The sequence below is a fragment of the Oncorhynchus masou genome, chromosome 21 (assembly GCF_036934945.1).
Source record: "Oncorhynchus masou masou isolate Uvic2021 chromosome 21, UVic_Omas_1.1, whole genome shotgun sequence".
Taxonomy (NCBI): Eukaryota; Metazoa; Chordata; class Actinopteri; order Salmoniformes; family Salmonidae; genus Oncorhynchus; species Oncorhynchus masou.
Genome location: NC_088232.1, coordinates 5,356,462 through 5,383,680, shown reverse-complemented (window position 1 = coordinate 5,383,680; position 27,219 = coordinate 5,356,462). Strand labels below are relative to the sequence as shown.

The following is a 27,219-nucleotide window of genomic DNA, read 5'->3' as shown; positions in this document are numbered from 1 at the left end:
AGGACTAAGTAAACGGAAGTAAACATGGTCAAGAACAATTTTCACGTTTGGGTTTTTGTCATTTAGACATTTTAACAACCATGGACCAACAACCAACAACCATTCAAAATATGACGAATTTAACTGCACAGCACTAAACACCCCAGATAATATTTCATTCGCGTTGGCGACAGGACTTGGATGGTAGATGTTAACGTTATCTAGTAAGTAACGCTAACTTAGCTGCTAACAATGGCCATGGTTTTTCACACTCAAATAGCCTCCATCATGGAGGTGCTAGCGAATGCAGCCGTGGCAGAGATCTGTAAACTCGTAGACGACGACTATGCAGTGGTTCGTTTGGAAATAACTCAAAGCCAGAAAGAAATCACTGCATTGCGGAGGAAACTTCAGCTCATCGAACTGAAGGTGGCACGGGAGCGCGCAGAGAAGACAATGCGAGAGCGCGTCCTCGCCAGTCGTCCCAGTAGTGACAAGATCCTCAACCGACACAGAGGAATGGCAAGAGGTACATTTTGCGGAGGGGAGGGGGGGGTGTTAACCAGAATTTGGTCTTGGTCAGTTTTGAGATGGTATGCAATAATTCTATTGATTACTTAGCTTGCACAAAGACACTTTCAAATTTACTGCATTTCATATTATTTTCTCATTGAAAACAATGATGCATGGAACATAATCACTCAATCTATAAATATTATCTCCAGTTGTGTAGTGGTGCTTGGAGAAGTGGGTATACTTAAAATTTGCCCAAACATTTCCAAACGGCCCACCCAGCGAAGGAAAGACGCCCTTGTGTGAAAAATTGAGAAACCGTGACACACTCTGAATTACCTAAAATCATGAAACCCATATTGGTCTTTCAATATCAGGCCAACCCAAACTGTACTGTGCAAGTAGAAGGCCAGCATCGCGGAGTCGCCTCTTCACTGTTGACGTTGAGACTGGTATTTTTCCGGTACTATTTAATGAAGGTGCCATTTGAGGACTTGTGAGGCGTCTGTCTCAAACTAGTCACTCTAATGTACTTGTCCTCTTGCTCAGTTGTGCACCGTGTTTCTGTGAAGGGAGTAGTACACAGCGTTGTACGAGATTTTCAGTTTCTTGGCAATTTCTCGCATGGAATATCCATAATTTCTCAGAACAAGAATAGACTTGACAGGATTCAGAAGAAAGTCCTTTGTTTCTGGCCATTTTGAGCCTGTAATCGAACCCACAAATGCTGATGCTCCAGATACTCAACTAGAAGGCCAGTTTTATTGCTTCTTTAATCAGAACAACACTTTTCAGCTGTGCTAACATAATTGCAAAAGGGTTTTCTAATGATCAATTAGCCTTTTTAAAATTATAAACTTGTATTAGCTAACATAACGTGCCATTGGAACACAGGAGTGATGGTTGCTGATAATGGGCCTCTGTACGCCTATGTAGATATCCCATTAAAAGTATGCCGTTTCCAGCTACAATTGTTAATGTTGTGACTGTCTACACTGTTTCTGATCAATTTGATATTTTAATGTACAAACAAAAATTGCTTTTCTTTCAAAAACAAGGACATTTCTAAGTGACCCCAAACGTTTGAACGGTACTGTATGTGATTATTGTACAAATCTGAGTTTGCTTCATTTAGTATCATCTTAAATTAAGATATTACATTTTTATCTAATTAATAATTGAGTCTGTTGACACACCGTGCAAGAATGGTCCACCACCCAAAGGACATCTAGCCAACTTGACACAATTGTGGGAAGCATTGGAGTCAACATTGACCAGCATCCCTGTGGAACGCTTTAGACACCTTGTAGAGTCAATACCCCAATGAATTGAGGCTGTTCTGAGGGCAAAAGGGGGTGCAACTCATTATTAGGAAGGTGTTCTTAATGTATTGTAGATTCAGTGTATAATATAGCATTGAGCATTGACAGTAGCTAACCTAACCACCTCTTTTCCCCCAATCACTCTCTCAGGTGAAGGACATCTCACTGGAGGCCACAGGAGCTTTGTGAAGCCAGCAGGACACAATACATGGAGAGATGACCAGCCAATCACTGTTGATGATGGGAGTGGAACCTCAACCCAGCACGTTATCGTGATAGAGGTTAGTGTAATACTATTACATCCAGTGTATGTCTGTGTAAACATACTATTTTTTGTATACCAGGCACTGTGGCAGGTAGGTAAAAAAATATCATGATTATAGCTTTAATTAACAGCCACTCAGATTTTGTTTTTACCAGACAAAATATTTTTGCCGCCATAATAAATAAAAACATGAGCATGCATAGTTGAGGCAATTTTTTTTAGCTGCCCCTTTAAGGTTACCTTAATAACAGGGACACTTGCCTGTGACCATACCATGTCTCTTTTTGCTAGCAGTGGAAGCAAACTCAAACATTGAAAGCAACCTAGCTTGTGAACAAAGCAATGTTAATAGACAAGAAACACAAGAACAAAGTCTCATTTTAGTAGACTTTTGAGAAAATTAGACCAACATTTAAGGCTGGGTGCATTGCTTCTAAAAATAAATCCTTCAAGACTTCGCCCACAGCACAGGCAGTGTTGCTTTGCAAGGTGGGGTAGCTATAACGTTTGAATTCCGATTTCTTTGCACATTACCAGATATGAAACAAAACTGCAGAAATACTTTCAAAACAGCTGCTGCAGCATTTATTTAGCTATATATCACAACTTGCACTTGTGCCCATACTTCACTTGACTATTTTTATGAAATGCTTGCACTGTAGAGCCCTATGTGTGACCACCCAAAAACGTAGTAGGTGAATTAGGCATTCTTACCCGCCAATGTCAATCTACACGCAATTGGTGGGTGTTAATTTTAGACCGTGATTACATCAAAATTACAGTATATCAAATGTGGGCAGTTCATTTCATAAAGGCTCCCCTCGGCTATTCACTTGCTTACATGTACATCCTCATTTATCTGCCATAAGGGAGCTTGTGAGACTTCCCTACGGCATTATTATCAAATTCTACTCATGTATCGGTAATTACCTACTTTTTTCTTGTCAGTCTGAAGATGCAAGTCCTGGTGTCAAGCTGGAGAAGTCTGAACGGGAGGAGGACCCACGGCACAGCAGAGACATCCAGACTGGAGTAACCCCCCCTGTAGCCACGGAAGACCCCACCACTGCCCCAGAGCTGCCCAGGACCCGACGCAGAATCACGGAGGTCAGTGGAACGCTGAACGCCATCCTCAAGTCAGAGACAGATACAGAGACTTTAACAGGGCTGGGGCGACTGGGCTGTCCACCTGCTCCCCGCTCAGAGTATTTACTTGATGGTAACCCGAGCCCGAGGACGGTTCTGTCCCATCAGGACTCAGGTGACACGTTACAGACTGGCAATGATCCGTCCTGTTCATACGCTACAGGGACAGAGATGATTCCTGGTGACATGACTATGGGCTTAGATACACAGACTAATCCAATGGGAGCGGACTGGAACCAGTACAATAGTAGTGTATACTCTGAAGGGTTTCTAGATAAGAAAGGCGAGGGTCTGGTCGTAGATGAGGTGACTGTGAAAGTGGAGGGCGATGTTCCTCTGACATGGAATGCAGACGAGACTCACTTAGGAAAACAGGGAAGCACCAGTGACTTCTTAGACTACAGGGAAAGCTTGGAGACAAATCTAAATGTCGCCACCCACTCACCTTTACACGCACTCAGGGATCGTGACCCAGTGTCCACGTCCTTGGCACCATCCGATTCAGACAGCAGCGTCTTTTTCGATCAGGTATTGAACTCAAAGGACCAAAGGGCCAAGGCTCAGGGAGGGGGAGCAACAACAGGCGGTAAAGAGAAGCGGTTCCTCTGCATGTTCTGTAACAAAGGCTTCAGCTGCCCTCAGAAGGTGGAGATCCACCAGAGGGTCCACACAGGGGTGAAACCCTTCAATTGTACCCAGTGTCACATGCGCTTCGCCCAGGCATGCAACCTGAAGAGGCACCAGAGGGTCCACACAGGGGAGAAACCTTACAGCTGCCCCCAGTGTGAGAAGAGGTTCTCCCACCAGCACCATCTGAAGATGCACCTAAATGTCCATACGGGAGAAAGGCCATTTGCCTGTATGTACTGCGGAAAGAGGTTCTCAGATAGAAGCTACCTCAGGATACATCAGCAGAAAAACCATTCCACTCTATAACATAGGAAGTAACCATTCCACTCATTAGCTTCTGACATTTAGATCAACCCCTACATTAAAGACAGAATCATTTTCAGTGTTGTCAACAGGGAAGATCCACAGATACCTTTGGAATAATGAGAGTAACAGATTTCAGTGTTGAATATTCCTGGGTATAATATTTTATCCAGACATTGTGTGATATATTTAAGCATAACAAGTATGTTACATGTTGTGTTTGTACTGTGTAGGCTATATGTTGTTCACAAATGCTTATTTCTTTGATCCATTCAATACTAGGGCAACAATTTCCAAGATTTTACTGACTTACAGTTCATATAAGGAAATCTGTCAATTTTAAATAAATAAATTAGTCTGGATTTCAAATGACTGGGCAGGGGCGCAGCCATGGATTGGTCTGGGAGGGCATAGGCCCACCCACTGGGGAGCCAGGCCCAGGTAATCAGAATTAGTTTTCCCCCACAAAAGGGCTTTATTACAGACTGAAACACTCATCCGTTTCATCAGCTTTCCAGGTGGCTGTTCTCAGGCTATCCCGCATGTGAAGAAGCCAGGTACGGAGGTCCTGGGCTGGCAATGTTTGTGGTTGTGAGGCCAGTTAGATGGACTGCTAAATTCTCTAAAACAATGTTGGAGGCGGCTTATGGTAGAGAAATTAACATTAAATTATCTGGCAACAGCTCTGGTTGACATTCCTGCAGTCAGCATGCCAATCGCACTCTCCCTCAAAAAATGTAGACATCTGTGGCATTGTGTTGTGTGACAAAACTGCACATTTTAGTGGCCTTTTATTGTCCCCAGCAAAAGGTGCACCTTTGTAATGATCATTCTTTGTCATCAAATTCTTGATTTGCCACACCTGGATTATCTTGGCTAAGGAAAAATGCTCACTGACAGGGGATGTAATCACATTTGTGCACAAAATTTGAGACAAATAAGCTTTGTGTGCATATGAAACATTTCAGGGATCTTTTATTTCAGGTCATGAACCACGGGACCAACACAAGTTGAGTTTATATTTTTGTTCGGTGTGACAAAACGGCCACCAGAGACTCTATATGTGTGGTTTTCATGTGGTGTTTTCAAAATGTTTATTTTTAATGAACAAAAATGGGACTTTTCGTTCTAAGAGTTTCAATGAGGCTCTCTTTAGCAGTTGTGGAAAAAGTACCCAAATGTCATACCTTGGTTAGCGTGCACTGCGCCCGGCCCGCCACAGGAGTCGCTGGTGCGCGATGAGACAAGGATATCCCTTCCGGCCAAACCCTCCCTAACCCGGAACACGCTAGGCCAATTGTGCGTCGCCCCACGGACCTTCCGGTCGCAGCCGGCGCGAACCTAGAGTCTCTGGTGGCACAGCTAGCGCTGCGATGCAGTGCCCTAGACCACCCGGGAGGCACTAAATGTCATACTTGAGTAAAAGTAAAGATAGCTTCATAGAAAATGGCTCAAGTGAAAGTCACCCACTACTTGAGTGAAAGTATTAGGTTTTAAATATACTTATGTTTCAAAAGTAATTTACAAACAAAGCATGTATTTAGAGCGTCCACCAGATCAAAGGCAGTAAGAGATGACCATGGACGTCCTCTTGATAAATGTAGGAATTTGGCTATTTTCCTGTCCTGCTAACGAGTACTTTTGGGTGTCAAGGAAAATGCATGGAGTTAAAGTACATTATTTTCTTTAGGAATGTTGTAGAGTTAAAGTAAAAGATGTCAAATATAAATGGTAAAGTGCAGATAAGCAAAAAATCGCCCGCGCAATCATGGGTGAACAGGGAGTATAGGAGGGAACTAAGCATACACCCTTGAGGGGCCCCTGTGTTGAGGGTCAGCGTGGCGGATGTGCCTACCCTCACCACCTGGCGACTGTCCGTAAGGAAGTCCAGGAGAGGAGAGATGTTCACAATATACAGTGCATTCGGAAAGTATGTTTTCTTAAGTACTTTACACCACTGTTCTTTAGTATACATCACATCTGATCTCACCCTGTTCTGCATACACCCAACAGCGCGTTATAACCATTACACATAAGGCCTACTATATATACCTACAAATCAAATGTTATTTGTCACATTAAATGTGCTTCGTAAATAAAAGGTGTAGACTAACAGTAAATTGCTTACTTATGGGCCCTTCCCATGCAGAAAGAAACATTTACAAATAATAGAAAGATGATAACATGAGGAATAAATTCACAGTGAGTAGTGATAACTTTGCTATATACAGGGGGTACCAGTACCGAGTCAATGTGCAGGGGTACAAGGTAACAGCAGTCTTATTGCTTGGGGGTAGAAGCTGTTTAGGGTCCTGTTTGTTCCATACTTGGTGCATCAGTACCACTTGCCGAGCGGTAGCAGAGAGAACAGTCCTGGGTGGCTGGAGCCTTTGACAAGTTTTAGGGCCTTCTTCTGACACCACCTGGTATAGAGGTCCTGGATGGCAGAGAGCTCGGGTCCAGCGATGTGAAGGGCCGTACGCACTACCCTCTGTGTCGCCTTTTGCTTGGATGCCAAGCAGTTGCCTAACCAAGCCTTGATGCAGCCAGTCAAGATGCTTTCAATGGTGCAGCTGTAGAACTTTTTGAGGATCTGAGGGCCCATTACAAAATCTTTTCAGCCTCCTGAGGGGGAAATGGTGTTGTGCCTTCTTCACGTCTGTTTTGGTGTGTGTGTGGACCATGTTAGTTCCTTAGTGGTGTGAACACCAAGATTAAGACTCTTGACTCGCTCCACTAAAGCCCTGTCGATGTGGATGGGGGTGTGCTCGGCCCTCCGTTTCCTGTGGTCCACGATCAGCTCCTTTGTCTTGCTGACATTGAGGGAAAGGCTGTTGTCCTGGCACCACACTGCCAGGTCACTGACCTTCTGCCTATAGGCTGTCTCATCGTAGGTGATCAGGCCTACCACCATCATGTCGTCAGCAAACTTAATGGTGGTGTTGGAGTAGTTCGCACCCGTGCCATCGTGGGTGAACAGGGAGTATGGGAGGGGACTAAGCATGGCCCCGTGTGAGGTTCAGCGTGGCGGATGTGCCTACCCTCGCCACCTGGGGACTGCTCGTCAGGAAGTTCACAATATAGGGTGCATTCAGAAAGTATTCAGACCCCTTTGCTTTTTCCACATTTTGTTATTTACAGCTTTATTCTAAAATTGATTTTTTTTAAAAATTTAAACACAATCAACACACAATATCCCACAATGACAAAGCGAACACAGGTTTTTAGAAATTTTGGCCAATTTATTAAAAATAGAAAAAATGAATGCCTTATTTATGTATGAGTTCAGACCCTTTGCTATGAGACTTGAAATTGAGCTCCGGTGCATCCTGTTTCCATTTAGTCATCCTTGAGATGTTTCTACAACTTGATTGTAGTCCACCTCTGGTAAATTCAATTGATTGGACATCATTTGGAAAGGCACACACCTGTCTATATAAGGTCCCACAGTTGACAGTGCATGTCAGAGCAAAAATCAAGCCATGAGGTCAAAGGAATTGTCCGTAGAGCTCAGAGACAGTTTTGTGTCGAGGCACAGATCTGGGGAAGGGTACCAAAAAATGTCTGCAGCATAGAAAGTCCCAAAGAACACAGTGGCCTCCATCATTCTTAAATGGAAGAAGTTGGGAACCACCAAGACTCTTCCTAGTGCTGGCCGTCTGACCAAATTGAGCTGTAAGGGGAGAAGGGCCTTGGTCAGGAAAGTGACCAAGAAGCTGATGGCTACTCTGACAGAGCTCTAGAGTTCCTCTGTGGAGATGGGAGAACCTTCCAGAAGGACAACTACCTCTGCAACACTCCACCATTCAGGCCTTTATGGTAGAGTGGCCAGATGGAAGCCGCTCCTCAGTAAAAGGTACATCACAACCTGCTTGGAGTTTGCCAAAAGGCACCTAAAGGACTCTCAAACCATGAGAAACCAGATTCTCTGGTCAGATGAAACCAAGATTTGAACTATTTGACCTGAATGCCAAGCGTCACATCTGGAGGAAACCTGGCACCATGGTGAAGCATGGTAGTGGCAGCATCACGCTGTGGGGATGTTTTTCAGAGAAAGGGACTGAGAGACTAGTCAGGATCGAGGGAAAGATGAACGGAGCAAAGTACAGACAGATCCTTGATGAAAACCTGCTGCAGAGCGCTCAGAACCTCAGACTGGGGCGAAGGTTCGCCTTCCAACAGGTGAACGACCATAAGCACACAGCCAAGACAACGCAGGAGTGGCTTTGGCATGAGTCTCTGAATGTCCTTGAGTGGCCCAGCCAGAGCCCAGACTTGAACTCGATCGAACATCTCTGGAGACACCTGAAAATAGCTGTGCAGCGACGCTCCCCAGCCAACCTGACAGAGCTTGAGAGGGTCTGCAGAGATGAATGAGAGAGAAAAAAAACACATTTTTGTAGTTTCATACCCAAGAAGACTTGAGGCCGTAATAACGTACTGAGTAAAGGCTCTGATTACTTATGTAAATGTGATTTCAGTTTTTTATTTTTAATACATTTGCAAGTGGTCTGAAACACCTACTGTACACTTCAAAATAGTTTAGTCAGGTTTGTCTGATGAATTTTAACTTATCATAGCTGACTTACTTTTACCCACAACATCATATTTATGTCCACCATGACGGGTTTAACAACAATTATGTCATTCTGTAACGACAGTATAAGGACTCAAAAATAATGGGGCTGGGTAAACACTCCATGTTGAAAGAGTGTTTATTATCTGTGTGTTTGTTCTATCACTTGCAAGTCAATTGATGATTTTAATTGGCTGATGAGCATTTTTTAAATTGAATTTAAACTGTTTCTAATGTTCACAAGTATGGCCCATCCATCATTAAAGTGTGTATTTTCTGTGCGTGTGTGTGTGTACGTACCTAAGAGAGTGTATGTCTGTAATCTGTATCATGGCTCTCTTTCAGGAGGAGGAGGGTCCAGAGGTGCTGCTGGTGAAGGAGGAGGGTCTGGGGAACACTGAGGGGAACATGGTCATGGAGGACAACCAGACTACAACTCCTCCTGAACCCACAGAGGAACCAGCTGAGCAGCACAGGACCACACACAGTCTCACTGAGGTGAGCCCAATGTAAACTACTATCTGAATGGTATTAGATCAAATCAAATTCTATTTGTCACATGCACCGAATACAACAGTGAAATGCTTACTTACAAGCCCTTAACCAACAATGCAGTTTTAAGAAAAAAAGAAGTTGAAGTATTTACTAAATAAACTGAAGTAAACAATAAATAAATAAAAATGATTTTTTTGTTTGTTGGAAAACTAACATAATTAAAGAGCAACAATTAAATAACAGTAACAAGGCTATATACAGGGGGTAACGGTACAGAGTCGATGCGTGGGGGCACAAGTTAGTAGAGGTAATTGAGGTAATATGGGGGGGGTCAATGCCAACAGTCCTGTTAGCTGTTAAGGAGTCTTATGGCTTGGGGGTAGAAACAGTTAAGCCTTTTGGACCTATACTATCCAGTACCGCTTGCAGTACGGTAGCAGAGAGAACAGTCTATGATTAGGGTAGCTGGAGTCTTTGGCAACTTTTAGGGCCTTCCTACACAGCCTGGTATAGAGGTCCTGGATGGCAGGAAGCTTGGCCCTAGTGATATACTGGGCCGTGCGCACTACTCTCTGCATCCACAAAGCCTCTCAGAGTACAAGTGCTGATCTAAGATCAGTTTTGCTTTTTAGATTATAATGAATAAGACTATGTAGACAGGCGGGGACCTGATCTTGGATCAGCACTTCTATTCTGAGACTCTCTTCGGATATGGCCCCAGGTCATTATTAATTTTGTTGTGTGGGGCAAAATTAGTGTGGGACTATGCCTTTGAATTATCAAACCATTTTAATGAGCGTCATGTAATTAAATTAACTATACATTTGCATAGTGTCAAATCAACTAACATGTTTGCATAGTACTCATAGCAATCCCTCATTGCCCAATCAGAAGATGCTCCATAGCAGAGTGCGCATATCAGATTTCTTGATCCAACATCCTCTCACTCTGTATCTCTTACAGTCAGTAGACATGGAGGATGGAAAGTCTGATCTGCTACTGGTCAAAGAGGAGACAATGGAAGATGGACCAGAGAGCATTGACCTGCTGAGTGGAGTAAAGATGAGGGAGCAAGGTAAGGGAGAAATACATATAGCCTCCATACAGTGATAGATCTTCAATGGGAATAGTGATACATATAGCCTCCATACAGTAATACATCTTCAATGGGAATAGTGATACATATAGCCTCCATACAGTAATACATCTTCAATGGGAATAGTGATACATATAGCCTCCATACAGTAATAGATCTTCAATGGGAATAGTGATACATATAGCCTCCATAAGGTAATACATCTTCAATGGGAATAGTGATACATATAGCCTCCATACATTAATACATCTTCAATGGGAATAGTGATACATATAGGCTCCATACAGTAATAGATCTTCAATGGGAATAGTGATACATATAGCCTCCATAAGGTAATACATCTTCAATGGGAATAGTGATACATATAGCCTCCATACAGTAATACATCTTCAATGGGAATAGTGATACATATAGCCTAGATACAAAATAGAATAGTGATGCAACTGGTTACTATTCTTTTATAAAATGAAATTAATACAACTTATGTTTGTATACAAAAACACACATTATAATGTATGAACTTGACCAGTTAATTGACTCAAAATATGTATGAGTTTCCCTTCAGTCAGTCAACTTCGGTACAACATACTATGGGGAATTGCACTCTCTCGCGACTTTGGCTGCAAGATCTCACCTGACAAGGCCAATGAAATCCGTGCCTCGCTGGAAGCCCCGCCTTCCACAGGTGATAAGCATGAGGCACAGATTCCTTCCTTCAATTATTCTGCTCTTCACCTCGGTGTGAACAGGAACGATTCACGCTAATAAAACAAACAATTGGATAACGAGAATTACGTTGGGCCAACTAAACTGTCCCATAGTGGTAGAGCGTGCTCACCCTCTGTATGTTGTGTGCTTAGTTTGTATTTGCTCTCACAAGTTTCCTAATCCACAATTTGCTGGAAGAAAATGATTAAAACGGTTAAGAAAGCGGCCGAGGCGACGATGTGTTCATTCACCCAGTCATGCAGTTATACTATTTCTCTGAAAGATGCTCACGATTTATGTGTATTTTGTCTCGGCTTTGAACACGCTCAGCCGGCCCTCACTTGAACCAGTCTGTGTGAGCATTGCCACATACTGCGTGCAAACTCCCTGGCAAGACGTCTCGCATTCTTGTGAAAGCTTGGAGTTACCAATGGCAACTTTCCTTTCCCGGATGCCGGTATCTCGCCTGGGAATGAGGTGCAGGAAACAGAGAGAGATTTGGGGCTTTGGTGGAACTAGCCTCCCAGCTAGGAGATAGTGAGCCGGCTGGTTTGTCTCCCATGATGACATACAGGACACAGGTTTCGGATGACAACATGGTGTTCTGGACGCTCCAGGAGTTTCTCGGAAGAGGACTTAGTTCCCGGACAGCCACCCCCTAACACTATGTGAGTAGCGGGGTAAACCCTGGTATCCAATGCATTGTTCATAGAATTGTGCCACAGGGTGGCTATACATTTTGGAGTTGAAGTGGCCATGTTCACACCCGTGGCAAAGTCCAGGCTCGGTGGGAAGTATCAGCCCCCTGTGGTTGCCACAGTCAAGCACCACCTATCCCTGTTTCTGGATTTGGTCGAAGAATTGATGACAACCTGGTCCAACCCGCATTCAGCTCAGCTGATGCTGCATTGGTGTGCCCCCTTCATGGATCTGGAGGGGATGGATTGGGCGGGGCTGGTGCACACGCCTCCAGTCTATAGCAAGTTACCTGGCTACTTAGCCTGTTGACTCACAAGGGTGTGGCTAATGCGGATCCTATGCTCCCTAACAAGCACTGTCGCTTTTCAGCTGCTCGGCTGGATAAGGTGTATTGCACAGAGGGGATGGCTGATCCCTGTTGTCGATAACTGTATTGCAGGTCTACTAGACAAGAGTTGCTGCCGGAGCTTGGCATGGCTTTGGCTGCAGGAGAGTCCCACACAGAGCTCCTGGATGAGATTCGTGTTACGGCCAACTTCATTCTGTTCACGTCCCGGTGTACCGTTCTGGCACTCGGCAAGAGCAGGGTCGCTACTGTGGTGGCACACTGCCATCTTTGACGTTTTCAGAGAGAGCGGGACAGAGAAATGTACCTCTGATGCTGGGCCGGCTAAACGGGCTGTCCCAGGGGCCCGGCCCAGCACCAGGTCCAACCGGCCTGATTGACAGGCACAACGCCAATCTGCCTGGCACAAGCACCCCACCGCTTCCAGGGGCGACATGGTCCTGCTACGGCACAGGAAAGGAGACTTCGGGCAAACGTTTCCACCTAAACATATTGTTTCAACCCCATTGTTTGCGGATGTTAAGAGTGTTGTGTATTCCACATGTGAGTTCACTAAAACATGTCTCTCCACATTCAGATATCAAATCAAATTCATTTATATAACCCTTCGAACATCAGCTGATATCTCAAAGTGCTGTACAGAAACTCAGCCTAAAACCCCAAACAGCAAGCAATGCAGGTGTAGAAGCACATACAAGTTTGTTGAGTGTGGTGGAAACATATTTTTCCCAGGCCACTACTGGGGGCGTCATGCCTCCTCAGATGGCACTTTACAGGAGACTCGCTGCCTGATCTGCCCTAGATCATGCGAACAGTGATGTCAGGCTACAATTCATTGTACGAATCCCCCCCCACGTTTTTGCGGCATCATCACGTCAACTGTTCCCCTGGCCTCTGCCAGTATTAACGGAGGAAATATCCTCCCTGCTTCAGAAACAGGCAGAACGAATGGTTCCTCTGTTGGAAGCCCAGGAGAGCTGGTACAGTCTGTATTTACTGGTTTCGAAAAGGGACGGTGGTTTAAGCCCTATTCTAGACATGCTTGCCCTGAACAAGCATCTCAGAGTTCGCAAGTTCAAAATGCTCACAAACCAGCGGCTGTTACTGTCCATGTGTCCAGGAAATTGGTTCATCCACTATCGGCCTAAAGGATGCGTACTTTCGTGTGCCCATGTACCCCAGTCACATAAAGTTCCTGAGGTTCCATTACAAGGCGATAGCCGACACGTTTTTGGTACTCCCATTCGGCTTGTCTCTCTCGCCTCTCGTCTTTTTCACAGGTGGTGGAGGCGGCTCTGGCACCCATCAGGGGCTGAGGGTGTTGGCCTACCTAGACAGTTGGCTGATAGCAGCCAAAGGAACAAGCAGTGTTTCACACCGCGGCTAGTGCCCCATGTTCATTCTCTAGGTTTTATTGTACACCAGAGAAAGAGCTTCCAGCTCTGCTTGACCCAATTTCGGTTGAGCAGCACAGTATGTTTTCACCAGTTCCTGCGCCTACTGGGGATGATGGCTTCTATGATGGTGGTCAGTCCCCTGGAACTATTATTAATGCGGCTGTTCCAGTGCTGGGTGCTAGCAACGCGCTTGGAAGCATCTCGCCACCTAAACCAGTCAATTCCAGTGTCCCCGACATATCTTCGGGCACTGGCCCAGTGGAGGGATCCCCAGCTACTGTCGCAAGTGGTTCTCATGGCCCAGTTGTTGTCCCGCAAGATGGGTTACTCAATTCGGAAAGAATGGACGGTGTCATGGTGGGGCGCAGGGCGCTCTCTAAACACTCTCTCTCCCCTGGCATATAGCGGCAAGGGTTACCTAGCTGTGGCATCTCCTACTTCACAAGGGGTCTGGCAGCATTTTGGGCATTGTTTAAAAGGTTGACTGGAGGAGATATTTGTGCCGCGGCGAGTTGGGCATCACCACACATTTTTTTCAAAGGTTTTAATCGCTTGGATGTCACTGCTCCAGTGTAGCCCACAATGTGCTTATGGCTGGGATGGGAAATAACTAGGCAGCACACTGTCGGTGGTCTTCCATGGGCTGTTTCATTTAGTATCCGTTGGGGTCGGCTTAGGGCGTGATTATAGTTCCCCATGGTAGGCTATTCTGAATTGGACTGACTGAAAGGGAACGTAATGTTATGTCTATAATACTGTTCCCTGAAGGAGAGAAATTAGGTACAACACCCATTTGGCCCTGCGCTGCCCATTCCTGGACTTGGTGAAGAGCGGTATTACATTTATGGAATAAATCCAGTTTCACTCCTTCAGGGAACAGTAGTTCTAGTCATACCGTTATGTTTTCTCTGGCATGTTTGTAAAGTCTTGTTAGCAGTTGATGTTATTCTTCAATAACACAAACTCCAAAGTAAATCAGGGAGAAAAATAGGTTTATTCAAAGAGGACCAATCATAGATGTTATGCTGGGAGGTAGATGTTCAGTCTCCCCTGTCCTCAGCTTTTCTCCACAGAACAAAGGAACAGGATGCCATTCATAACCTTCCACCCTAGCATGCGGTTGACCAATCAGAAGTCCTTGCAGTACAACTGGGCCAATGGCCAAATAACAAGTATCCTGCTCCAGACTCAATGTACAGACCAATGAAAATGTGGCACTTGTAGCACTGAGTGCAGGACTGACATTCCACAGATTCTAAACAGCTGTTGAACTGAAGACCAACTATTTACTCTCGTCCTCGCATCCTCTGCGTTGTGTATTTATCTTCTATATATTCTTATAGTCTGTTTTGTTACCTCTTCCTGCAGGTGGTTGGCTGGAGGTTAACAGAGGAGACTGGGTGGCAATTTTGGATTGCCAGACCGGTGCAGTGAAGGGCCCAGGGGAGAACATCACTGAGCAGGCCAGATCCAGTAGCGACATAGTCGAGGTCTGTGGATGGGACAGCGTCCTCAACTCTGGGCCTGGGATCAACACTGTTAACCACAACCAGAAACAAACAGCCGAACACAAAACCACAACTGAACTTAGTCTCCATGACAACAGACTGGCTGAGACGACAGCAAGGCGTAGATTTGGTCTGCAGGGACGGGGAGGTGTCCGTATGCGGTTGGAGAGAACAGACACAGACTCGGCTAGCGATGCTCCGTCCTGCTTCTATAGTTGTGATTCAGAGAAACTGATGGCTCCTCAGGTTAACCCCCTAACAGATGCTGCCTTCAGCCTGCCTTCTATAGGATCTATCAACTGGAACATGGACCCTGTGACAACACAGACACTCCCTGGCCTTCATCCTCCTCACACTCTCCTTATGTTAAACCAGACCTCAGACAATTCTTCAACACGAAATGGCTACACAAGCCCATTGACAAATGACAGTAGTAGAGACGGAATCAGTAAAGAAAAGCGCTTCCCGTGTTCGTTCTGTGGGAAAGCTTTCAGTTTCCCCAAACAGGTGGAGATCCACCAGAGGATACACACGGGGGAGAAGCCATTCGGCTGTCACCTGTGTCGTGCCCGTTTCTCCCGATCGACCCACTTGAAGAGGCATCAAAGGGTCCACACAGGAGAGAAACCCTACAGCTGCCCCCAGTGTGAGAAGAGGTTCTCCCACCAGCACAATATGAAAGTGCACCTGAAGGTCCACGCGGGAGAGGCCGTTCGCCTGTACGCACTGCGGGAAGAGGTTCTCAGAGAGGAGACACGTCAGGATACACCAGCAGAAAATGCACAAGACCCATGTCTACCGTATAGGGACATGTAATGTAGTATAAGCATTTTGCTACACCTGCAATAACATTGCTAAACACGTATGTGACCAATATAATTTGATTTGATTATTTAGTGCTAGTTAGTTTGGGATGTAGTAGGGAACCGGATGAGGTAAACTGAGGAAATGAGTGTGATGAGGCAGCGTAGATGATATGGTGTCTGTAAAAGTGCTTCGCTGATGTAAAGTGATAACCTTGTCCTGTTTTTGTGCAATGTAATGTTTTATCCTTTTCCAAAGTATTCTAAAATGTATTTTATTAAAGCCGAGGGTGCTAGATGTACGGTAAGTGTTACCATAGTGAGAACAGTTATTAAACTTGTCATTTTGTGCAATAAAAGTACTGAACTTCACGTTATGAGTGTAGGACTATTTGGTTTACGTTAAATACAACATTAACTCTGTGCTGAGTTTCCCCTCTCAGTCGAACCGAAACATACACTGATCAAAAAATAAAGGGAACACTTAAACAACACAATGTAACTTCAAGTCAATCACACTTCTGTGAAATCAAACTATCCACTTAGGAAGCAACACTGATTGACAATAAATTTCACATGCTGTTGTGCAAATGGAATAGACAACAGTTTGAAATTATAGGCAATTAGCAAGATACCCCCAATAAAGGAGTGGTTCTGCAGGTGGGGACAACAGACCACTTCTCAGTTCCTATGCTTCCTGGCTGATGTTTTGGTCACTTTTGAATGCTGGCGGTGCTTTCACTCTAGTGGTAGCATGAGACGGAGTCTACAACCCACACAAGTGGCTCAGGTAGTGCAGCTCATCCAGGATGGCACATCAATGCGAGCTGTGGCAAGAAGGTTTGCTGTGTCTGTCAGCGTAGTGTCCAGAGCATGGAGGTGCTACCAGGAGACAGGCCAGTACATCAGGAGACGTGGAGGAGGGCAACAACCCAACAGCAGGACCGCTACCTCCGCCTTTGTGCAAGGAGCAGGAGGAGCACTGCCAGAGCCCTGCAAAATGACCTCCAGCAGGCATGTGTCTGCTCAAACGGTCAGAAACAGACTCCATGAGGGTGGTATGAGGGCCCGACGTCCACAGGGGGGGTTGTGCTTACTGCCCAACACCGTACAGGACATTTTTCATTTGCAGAGAACACCAAGATTGGCAAATTCGCCACGATGAAAGCAGGTTCACACTGAGCACATGTGACAGACATGACAGTCTGGAGACGCCGTGGAGAACGTTCTGCTACCTGCAACATCCTCCAGCATGACCGGTTTGGCGGTGGGTCAGTCATGGTGTGGGGTGGCATTTCTTTGGGGGGGCCGCACAGCCCTCCATGTGCTCGCCAGAGGTAGCCTGACTGCCATTCGGTACCGAGATGAGATCCTCAGACCCCTTGTGAGACCATATGCTGGTGCGGTTGGCCCTGGGTTCCTCCTAATGCAAGACAATGCTAGACATCATGTGTCTGGAGTGTGTCAGCAGTTCCTGCAAGAGGAAGGTATTGATGCTATGGACTGGCCCGCCTGTTCCCCAGACCTGAATCCAATTGAGCACATCTGGGACATCATGTCTCGCTCCATCCACCAACGCCACGTTGCACCACAAACTGTCCAGGAGTTGGCGGATGCTTTAGTACAGGTCTGGGAGGAAATCCCTCAGGAGACCATCCGCCACCTCATCAGGAGCATGCCCAGGTGTTGTACGGAGGTCATACAGGCACGTGGAGGCCACACACACTACTGAGCCTCATTTTGACTTGTTTTAAGGACATTACATCAAAGTTGGATCAGCCTGTAGTGTGGTTTTCCACTTTAATTTTGAGTGTGACTCCAAATACAGACCTCCATGGGTTGATAAATTTGATTTCCATGGATAATTTTTGTGTGATTTTGTTGTCAGCACATTCAATTGTGTAAAGAAAAAAGTATTTAATAAGAATATTTCATTCAATCAGATCAAGGATGTGTTATTTGAATGTTCCCTTTATTTTTTGAGCAGTGTATTTAATTCACATGGACACGAAAGTTACCTAGCCTCCAACACAGCACACAATCCCAACAACACCCACAACAATGTCTAGAGGGAGCACAAAGACTAACCACCTGAGGGTGGTGGCTCCTGCTTCTCTCTCTGGTGTCATTGGGTCACAACGTGGGAGGTCGAGCATTAGGATGGACGCCGACAAGCTGTACGCCTACCCCTCTTTTGGTAAGCACTTTACTGAGGTGTACTGCAAATAAGCACCAGACCGTTCACACCAAGGAGAGGCCCTTCAAGTGCAAACTATGTTACAAGAGCTTCTCCTTCCTGAGTAACCTTATCAGACATAGGAGAGTCCACAATGGGGATACATTGAAGCAGTGTGGCTTGAGATGTACAGTGGGGCAAAAAAGTATTTAGTCAGCCACCAATTGTGCAAGTTTTCCCACTTAAAAAGATGAGAGAGGCCTGTAATTTTCATCATAGGTACACTTCAACTATGACAGACAAAATGAGAAAAAAAATCCAGAAAATCACGTATGATTTTTAATGAATTTATTTGCAAATTATGGTGGAAAATAAGTATTTGGGTAATTAACCACATACCCCTTATTAACACTTTGTTAGCTTGTCATTTGAAACAGGCCGAAACAAATACCTGTTTTTACAGAGACAGTAAACCTAGGCTAGAACAAAGACTGTTGAATATTTACCTTGCTGAGGTGATGTCGATGAAGACTTTTACTCAAGTAATTGTGAGAACAACACAACATATCGCATGACTCCAAGTTTACTTTAATATATTATTATATCAATATTTGCACATAAAGGCGTTTCCACCGCCATTTCTCACATTTATTTACCTGACACAAAAAGATCCCACCGTGTTGAACAAATAAATTGTCTGTCAGCATTAATAAAATTGTTTCAGCATTTAATGTTCCCATCAGCCCTGTCGTTTCCTTTTTCATGCATCAGGTAATTAATCTGCATGAAATGGTTGGATGGAAATGTGGCTATTGATTAATTTCTCAGAAGAGGGGGAAAAAAACATCAACAAATTCAGTTATACATTACATAGGATGAAGAAACATTACTCCATGCCGTAACTTCATACTACTTGTAAGACATAGAGAACTGATAATGTATCTGGTCTCAGAGCGTTTTGTATTATTCTGTAAGTAAATCAGAGACACTATTTAGTATGATGTGTTACGTTTGGAGGGTTACATACGACAGATGGTTACTTAAGGAAATGGGTGGGCATATTACCAGAACGTCTAGCAACCCGAATATTATCACAGACAACTTTAGCATTTTAGCTAATTAGCAACTTTTCAACGACTTAATAATGTTTAGCTACTTTTCAACTACTTAGCATGTTAGCAAACCCTTTCCCTAACCTTTTAACCTAACTCATAAACGTAACCCTAACATTACCTAACGTAATACAGCTAGCCAAAATTTGTAACAGAGCATATCATACATTTTGCAAATTCGTAACATATTGTACGTTTAGGAAATTTGTAACATGTACACTACTGGTCAAAAGTTTTAGAACACCTACTCATTGAAGGGTTTTTCTTTATTTTTAGTATTTTCTAAATTGTAGAATAATAGTGAAGACATTAAAACTATTATAGAACACATATGGAATCATGTAGTAAACAATAAAGTGTTAAACAAATCAAACATATTTTATATTTGAGATTCTTCAAAGTAGCTACCCTTTGCCTTGATGACAGCTTTGCACACTTGGAATTCTCTCAACCAACTTCACCTGAAATGCTTTTCCAATAGTCTTGAAGGAGTTCCCACATATGCTGGGCACTTGTTGACTGCTTTTCCTTCACTCTGCGATACGACTAATCCCAAACCATCTCAATTTGGTTGAGGTTGAGGGATTGTTGAGGCCAGGTCATCTGATGCAACACTCCATTATTCTCCTTCTTGGTCAAATATCCCTTACACAGCTTGGAGGTGTGTTTTGGGTCATTGTCCTGTTGAAAAAAAATGATAGTCCCACCAAGCCCAAACCAGATGGGATGGCATATCACTGCAGAATGCTGTGGTAGCCATGCTGATTAAGTGTGCCTTGAATTCTAAATAAATCATCGACAGTGTCACCAGCAAAGCACCCGCACACCATAACACCTCCTCCTCCATGCTTTACGGTGGGAAATACACATGCGGAGAACATCCACACTGCATCTCACATAGACAAGGCAGTTGTAACCAAATAATCTTACATTTTGACTCCATACCAAAGGACAAATTTCCACCAGTCTAATGTCCATTGCTTGTGTTTCTTGGCCCAAGCAAGTCTCTTCTTATTATTGGTGTCCTTTAGTAGTGGTTTCTTTGCAGCAATTCGACCATGAAGGCCTGATTCACACAGTCTCCTCTGAACAGTTGATGTTGAGATGTGTCGGTTACTTGAACTCTGTGAAGCATTTATTTGGGCTGCAATGTCTGAAGCTGGTAACTAAAGAACCTATCCTCTGCAGCAGAGGTAACTGGGTCTTCCATTCCTGTGGCGTTCCTCATGAGAGCCAGTTTCATCATAGCGCTTGATGGTTTTTATGACTGCACTTGAAGAAACTTTCAAAGTTCTTGAAATTGTCCGTATTGACTGACCTTCATGTCTTATAGTAGTGATAGACTGTCATTTCTCTTTGCTTATTTGAGCTGTTCTTGCCATAGTATGGACTTGGTCTTTTACCAAAAAGGGCTATCTTCTGTATATCCCCTACCTTGTCACAACACAACTGATTGGCTCAAACGCAATTAAGAAGGAAAGAAATTCCACAAATGAACTTTAAATTAAACACACCTGTTACTTGAAATGTATTCCAGGTGACTACCTCATGAAGCTGGTTGAGAGAATGCCAAAAGTGTGCAAAGCTGTCATCAAGGCAAATGGGGGCTATTTGAAGAATCTCAACTATAAAATCAATTTTGATTTGATTAACACTTTTTTGGTTACTACATGATTCCATATGTGTTATTTCATAGTTTTGATGTCTTCACTGTTATTCTACAATGTAGAAAATAGTACAAATAAAGAAAAACCCTTGAATTAATGTGTTTTAAAACTCTTGACCGGTAGTGTACGTTTTTGCAAATTCATAACATGTCATTCATAACATATCATACGGAATGGGTGATGGAAATCCACACATGAATACATACCATAAGAAACGTAACGTTTCATACTAATTGGAGTGTCTCCGATTTACGTACAGTGCGAGTAGGCTAGTGAGTCTATATGATGAGATTATTATGGATAAGAGCCAGAATATTTGTATTTGTTATTCAAATTTACTGTGCACTTTCACCACCCTGTGAAGTTCAGTATAATTTATTTAATCTGTAGTTTAATAAACTGCATGGTTTCCCGAGTCGTAGTGGGAAGACCACACACCATATCATCGCGTGACTCCAAATTTACTTCGTTAAGATAGTTATTATATTAATATTTGCGCATGAAGTTGTTTCCACCGCATTTCCTAGTATAATTAATTTTAATGACACAAAAAGATACCATGTTAAACGAACAAATGATCTGTCGGTAATTATAAAATTGTACCGAAACTTCCTGTTTCCATCACAGCTGTTGTGATTTTTTTTATATGGTAGGATTTTACTCGCATACAACTGTGGAGGGAAACGTGGTTAGAGTTACAAAAAAAGTTTGGTTCAAATTGGATGTTAGGTACTATGTTTATTGAATATTATATGAGTCCTATATATTAAAATTGACAATTTGGGTGCCATCAATTGCTTTCATTTCAAATGATATTTCATCAAAATAATGTTTCTAACTACAGAAACGATTTCAGGACAGCCTAAAATGGCTTGCTGAAATGAAATGGAACGACCCCTGAGATCATATCAGTCAGTTAATATGACCTTTATGAATTATGAAGTCTTTTATGTGCGTGCATTGATTACATAAATGTTTTAACGTCTCAAATGCTTCAGAATTCACAAAAAGTTACGTTGGCTGATTAAGAATATCTCATAGAAGACGTATAAGATCTCCTAAACCTGTGTTTACCACGAACATGATGTTTTTTTCGCGTTTATCCAAAATTCCTACACTTTCACCTTGGGCTTTGACCAACATGGCTGAATGTGTGCTTGCAGAAAGACGCCATTAGGTAATAACCAGTACAGTACTTCAAAGAACAGCGAGGGTACGTTTCACTTTAACCACACCCTTTCAGCTATTACGCTCACCAATAAGATCCTTTCTCTTTAGTGTAAACGGAAGAGAACAGTAACCAAGAACAATTTCCACGTTAGCGTTTTTACTGTTGTTATTTAGACCTGTATTAACACCCTGGAACTCAAAATATGATTAATAATTTCCCCAGGTAATGTTTGATTCGCGTTGGAAATAGGACTTGGTGGATAGATGTTATCTAGGTAACGCTAGCTAGTAGCTGTTAACAATGGCTAACTGTATGGTTTTTCACACTCAATTAGCCTCCATCATGGAGGTTCTAGCGAATTCAGCCGTTGCAGAGATCTGTAAACTCGTAGACGACGACTATGCAGTGTTTCGTTTGGAAATAACTCAAAGCCAGAAAGAAAACAGGACATTGCGGAGAAAACTGCAGCTACTGGAAATGAAGGTGGCACGGGATCGCGCAGAGAGGACAATGCGTGAGCGCGTTCTCGCCAGTCGTCCCAGTAGTGACAAGTCCCTCGACCGATACAGAGGAATGGCAAGAGGTACATTTTGCAGATGGCAGGGGTTATCGCCCCTTTCCCCTCAGTGCATGTGTTCAGATGTGTTACCTAGAATTGGGTCTTGTAACATTTTTCGATAGTATCCAATACTTCCCTTGATTATCTAGCTTTTATTTTACCAGGTAGGTCAATGAAGAACAAATTATTCTTGCACAAAGACAATATCATATTCTAACCAGATTCTTGATTTACTGAGTTTCCAATTATCATACTCAATTAAAATAATGTGATGCATGGAACATAATCAATCCATCAATAGTATTAACTTGACTTTATGAGAAGTGTTACTTTACATCCTTGCCAATTGTAGACAGTGTTCAATATAGTGTTGAGCATTGACAGTACCTAACTTAACCACCCCTTTTTCCCCAATCACTCTCTCTCAGGTGAAGGACATCTCACTGGTGGCCACAAGAGCTTTGTGAAGCCAGCGGAACACAACGCATGTAGAGATGGCCAACCCATAGCTATAGATGAGGGGAGTGGATCCTCAACCCAGCATGTTATCGTGATAGAGGTTTGTGTCATAGTGTAACATTGAAAATAACAGTCAAACATTGCCCGTTTATTTCAGAAAGGCTCCCTCAACTATTAATTTGCTTACATGCACATCCTCAGGATGTGAGAGCCCTACGACATTGTTATCCAATTCCACTGTACCGGTAATAACCTTCTCTCTTTTTGTGTCAGTCAGCAGAGGCTGCAGGACCTGGGGTCAAGCAGGAGAAGACTGAAGGAGAGGAGAACTCAAGACACAGCAGAGACATCCAGACTGGCACAGCAGCAGGAGTGGCGCTCCCTGTAGCCACGGAGGACCTCACCACCTCCGTCGCACCGCAGGTCAGGACCCGACACAGCATCATGGAGGTCAGTGGAATGCCGAAAGCCATCCTCAAGTCAGCGACAGACACAGAGACTTTAACTGTAAAACACAGGCTCTTACGCACAGGATCTGACCACAGATCAGACCCAGAGAGACTGGGGCTGGGGCCACTGGGTTGTCCACCTGCTCCTGGCTCAGAATACCAACCAGTATTTTACCAGAGCCAGAGAATGGTTCATTCTTGTGGAGATGGCGACACGTTAGATACTGGCAGTGATGATTGTTCTTACACAACAGAGTTGGACCCTGGCAACATGCCCTTGGGTTTAGAGACACAGACTGATCTGTCTAGTGGGGACTGGAACCAGTACAGTAGTAGCGTATACTCTGAAGGGTGCCTAGATAAGAAAGGGGAGGTTATAGTCGTAGATGAGGTGACTGTGAAAGTGGAGGGCGACACTCCTCTGACATGGAATGTTGACGAGACTCCCTCAGGAGAAGGACACTCACAGGGTAGAGATTTCTTAGATTATAGGGAAAGCTTAGAGACAAATCCAAATGTCACGACCCACTCCTCTTGCTCCCAGAAGGTGGAGATCCACCAGAGGGTCCACACAGGGGTGAAATCCTTCAGCTGTACCCAGTGTCACATGCGCTTCGCCCAGGCTGGTGACCTGAAGAGGCACCAGAGGGTCCACACAGGGGTGAAACCCTTCAGCTGTACCCAGTGTCACATGAGCTTTGCCCAGGCTGGCAACCTGAAGAGGCACCAGAGGGTCCACACAGGGGAGAAACCCTACAGCTGCCCCCAGTGTGAGAAAAGGTTCTCCCGCCAGCACCAGCTGAAGATGCACCTGAAGGTCCACACGGGAGAAAGGCCATTTGCTTGTACGCATTGTAGTAAGAGTTTTTCAGAGAGGAGCTACCTCAGGATACACCAGCAAAAAAACCATTCTACTCTATAGTATAGAAAGTAACCATTGCACCCGATAGCTTCTGACGTTTAGATCAAACCCTGTATTAAAGACAAAGATTAATTTTCATTGTTGTCAGCAGAAAATATCCATAGATGGGTTTGGAAAAACAAGAGTAACACATTTCAGTGTTGAATATTTCTGGGTAGAAAATTGCATCCAGACATTGTGTGATTATATAAGGCATACAGTTTATAACCCTAAAAAGTCTGTTACATATTGTGTTTGTACTGTGTAGGCCAGGGGTCTCTTGTAGGTTTTCGCTCCAACCCTACTTATATCGAGCCTGGTTCAGCTAATTATTAGAATCAGTTGCGCCAGATTAGGGTTGGAGTGAACCTACAGGACGATAGCTCTCCAGGAACAGGGTTGGAGAGTCCTGGTGTAGGCTATATGATGTTCACAAATGCCGATTTCATGACTTCCATTCAACTACTTAATTTTTTCGCCAAGACACTTTTAATGAGAAAATGTATGCAGTTTATCAAGTTCATGCAGATTTTTAGTTGAGACGTGTATTTGTGGTTTTCATATGGATTATTTAGATCTTGTTTGTTTAATAAACACAAAATGGGACTTTTAATTCTAAGACTTTCATTATTCTTTTTAGCCAGTTCTTCTGAAAGTAGCCCACGAGCCAAAAATGGTCCCCAAAAATTGCGTACTACCTCACATCACCTAAATTACGTGGACACCTGCTCGTCGAACATCTCATTCCAAAATCATGGGCATTAATATGGAGTTGGTCCCGTCTTTGCTACTATAACAGCCTCCACTCTTCTGGGAAGGCTTTCCATGTTGAACATTGCTGCGGGGACTTAATTCCATTCAGCTGCAAGCATTAGTGAAGTCAGGCACTGATGTTGGGTGATTATTCTTGGCTCGCAGTCTGCATCCCAAAGGTGTTCTATGTGGTTGAGGTCAGGGCTCTATGCAGGCCAGTCAAGTTCTTCCACACCGATCTTAACAAACCATTTCTGTATGGATCTCGCTTTGTCATGCTGAAATAGGCAAGGGCCTTTCCCAAACTGTTGCCACAAATTTGGAAGTGTCTAGAATGTTATTGTATGCTGTAGCATTAAGATTTCCCTTCACCGGAACTAAGGGGCCCAGCCCGAACCATGAACAACAGTCCCAGGCCATTATTCATCCACCAAACTTTACAGTTGGCACTGTGCATTGGGGCAGGTAGCGTTCTCCTGGCATCCGCCAAAACCCAGATTCGTTCGTTCGACTGCCAGATGGTGAAGCGTGATTCATCACTCCAGGGAACGCATTTCGACTGCTCCAGAGTCTAATGGCGGCAAGCTTTACACCACTCCAGCCAACGCTTAGCATTGCGCATTGTGATCTTAAGCTTGTGTGTGGCTGCTCGGCCATGGGAACCCATTTCACGAAGCTCCCAACAAACAGTTATTGTGCTGATGTTGCTTCCAGAGGCAGTTTGGAACTCATTAGTAAGTGTTTGCAACCGAGTACAGACAATGTTTACGTGCTTCAGCAGTCCCGTTCTGTGAGCTTGTGTGGCCTACAACTTCTCGGCTGAGCCGTTGTTGCTCCTAGACGTTTCCATTTCACAATAACAGCACTTACAGTTGACAGGGGAAGCTCTAACAGGGCAGAAATTTGACAAACTGACTGGTTAGAAAAGTGACATCCTATCACGGTGCCACAATAAAAGTCACTGAGCTCTTCAGTAACGCCATTCCACTGCCAATGTTTGTTTATGGAGAGTGCATGGCTGCGTGCTTGATTTTATACACCTGTCAGCAACGGGTGTGGCTGAAATAGCCAAATCCACTAATTTGAAGGTGTGTCCACATACTTTTGTATATATAGTGTATGTTCAATTCATGTCATTGCTCTCTCTCTTGCTCTGCTGTGTGTGATTCTTGCTAGCTATCACTCAAACGTCGAGGGGGTGAATGTCATTGGCTGGAACTCGAATTGCTAGGGGGCTGGTCCACGTGGGGAGAAATGTAGGGAAAATGGCGCAGCACAGCTTCCAGAAAACTGTTTGTCGCTTTCAAACTAGGGATTTCGTGGCTAATTGAGGTAAGACAGTAACTGATCTCACCCTATTCTGCATCCTGACAGCGCTTTATAACCAATATACACTAAATATGCCTACCTGCTCACACACACTGACAAACACCTACTGTATAGTTTAGTCAGGTTTGTCTGACTTATCATAGCTGACTTATTATTCCCAGCATATTTATGTCCACCATGATGGATTTAACAACAATTATGTAATTCTGTAACTTTAGTATAGGACTCAAATGTAGTGGGGATGGGTAAACACTCCATGTTGAAAAGTGTGTTTATTATGTGTGTGCGTAACTGAGTGAGTTTATGTCTGTGTAATCTGTATCACCTGTCTCTTCCAGGAGGAGGAGGGTCCAGAGGTGCTGTGGGTGAAGGAGGAGGGGTGTGAGGAGGGTCTGGGGAACCCTGTGGGGACCATGGTCATGGAGGACAGACTACACCTCCTTCTGAACCCACAGAGGAACCAGCTGAGCAGCACAGTCTCATTGAGGTGAGCCCACTGTAAACTATTGGTTGAATGGTATTCGGTCAGAGCCCGTATCCACAAAGTCTCTCCAAAGTAGGAGTGCTGATCTAGGATAGATGTAGCCTTTTAGATCATAATGAATAAGACTATTGACAGGTGGGGAACTGATCCTCGATCAGCACTTTGTGGATATGGGCCCAGTTTATCTTAAGTGTGGGACCATGCCCTTGAATTATCAATCCATTAAAGAGTGTCAAGTAATCAAATCAACTAACATGTTTGCATAGTATTCATAGCAATCCCTCATTGCCCAATCAGAAAATGTGCCATAGCAGGGTGCTCATATCAGATTTCTTGATCCAACATCCTCTCACTCTGTATCTCTTACAGTCAG

The 27,219-nt window shown here is 44.0% G+C and overlaps 1 protein-coding gene across 4 annotated transcripts; it reads left to right on the top strand.

Moving 5' to 3' along the window:
* LOC135507618 (zinc finger protein 662-like) lies at positions 1-24,893 on the top strand. 4 transcript variants are annotated; one of them, XM_064927177.1, is made up of 7 exons: positions 1-508; positions 1,965-2,095; positions 3,028-3,186; positions 9,080-9,232; positions 10,193-10,304; positions 14,844-15,582; positions 24,019-24,893. In XM_064927177.1, the coding sequence occupies exons 1-7, from the start codon at positions 232-234 to the stop codon at positions 24,299-24,301; spliced, it is 1,854 nt and encodes a 617-aa protein (XP_064783249.1). In that variant the 5' UTR covers positions 1-231; the 3' UTR covers positions 24,302-24,893. The 4 variants fall into 4 exon arrangements, 3 of the variants coding, with proteins under 3 accessions (XP_064783249.1, XP_064783247.1, XP_064783248.1); XM_064927175.1 differs by lacking the exon at positions 24,019-24,893 and having other exon boundaries at positions 1-203; positions 14,844-16,158; XR_010450676.1 differs by lacking the exons at positions 1-508; positions 1,965-2,095; positions 3,028-3,186; ... (1 more) ...; positions 10,193-10,304; positions 14,844-15,582 and adding exons at positions 22,002-22,495; positions 22,900-23,030 and having other exon boundaries at positions 23,204-24,566; positions 24,645-24,893.
* Positions 24,894-27,219: the final 2,326 nt, after the last annotated feature.

Bases quoted from the DNA above. Each gene is read 5' to 3' on its own strand.
- LOC135507618 (XM_064927177.1), top strand. From the start codon at position 232: ATGGCCATGGTTTTTCACACTCAAATAGCCTCCATCATGGAGGTGCTA. The intron at 2,096-3,027 runs GTTAGTGTAATA...TTTTCTTGTCAG, and splicing joins AGCACGTTATCGTGATAGAG to TCTGAAGATGCAAGTCCTGG. The intron at 9,233-10,192 runs GTGAGCCCAATG...TATCTCTTACAG, and splicing joins CCACACACAGTCTCACTGAG to TCAGTAGACATGGAGGATGG.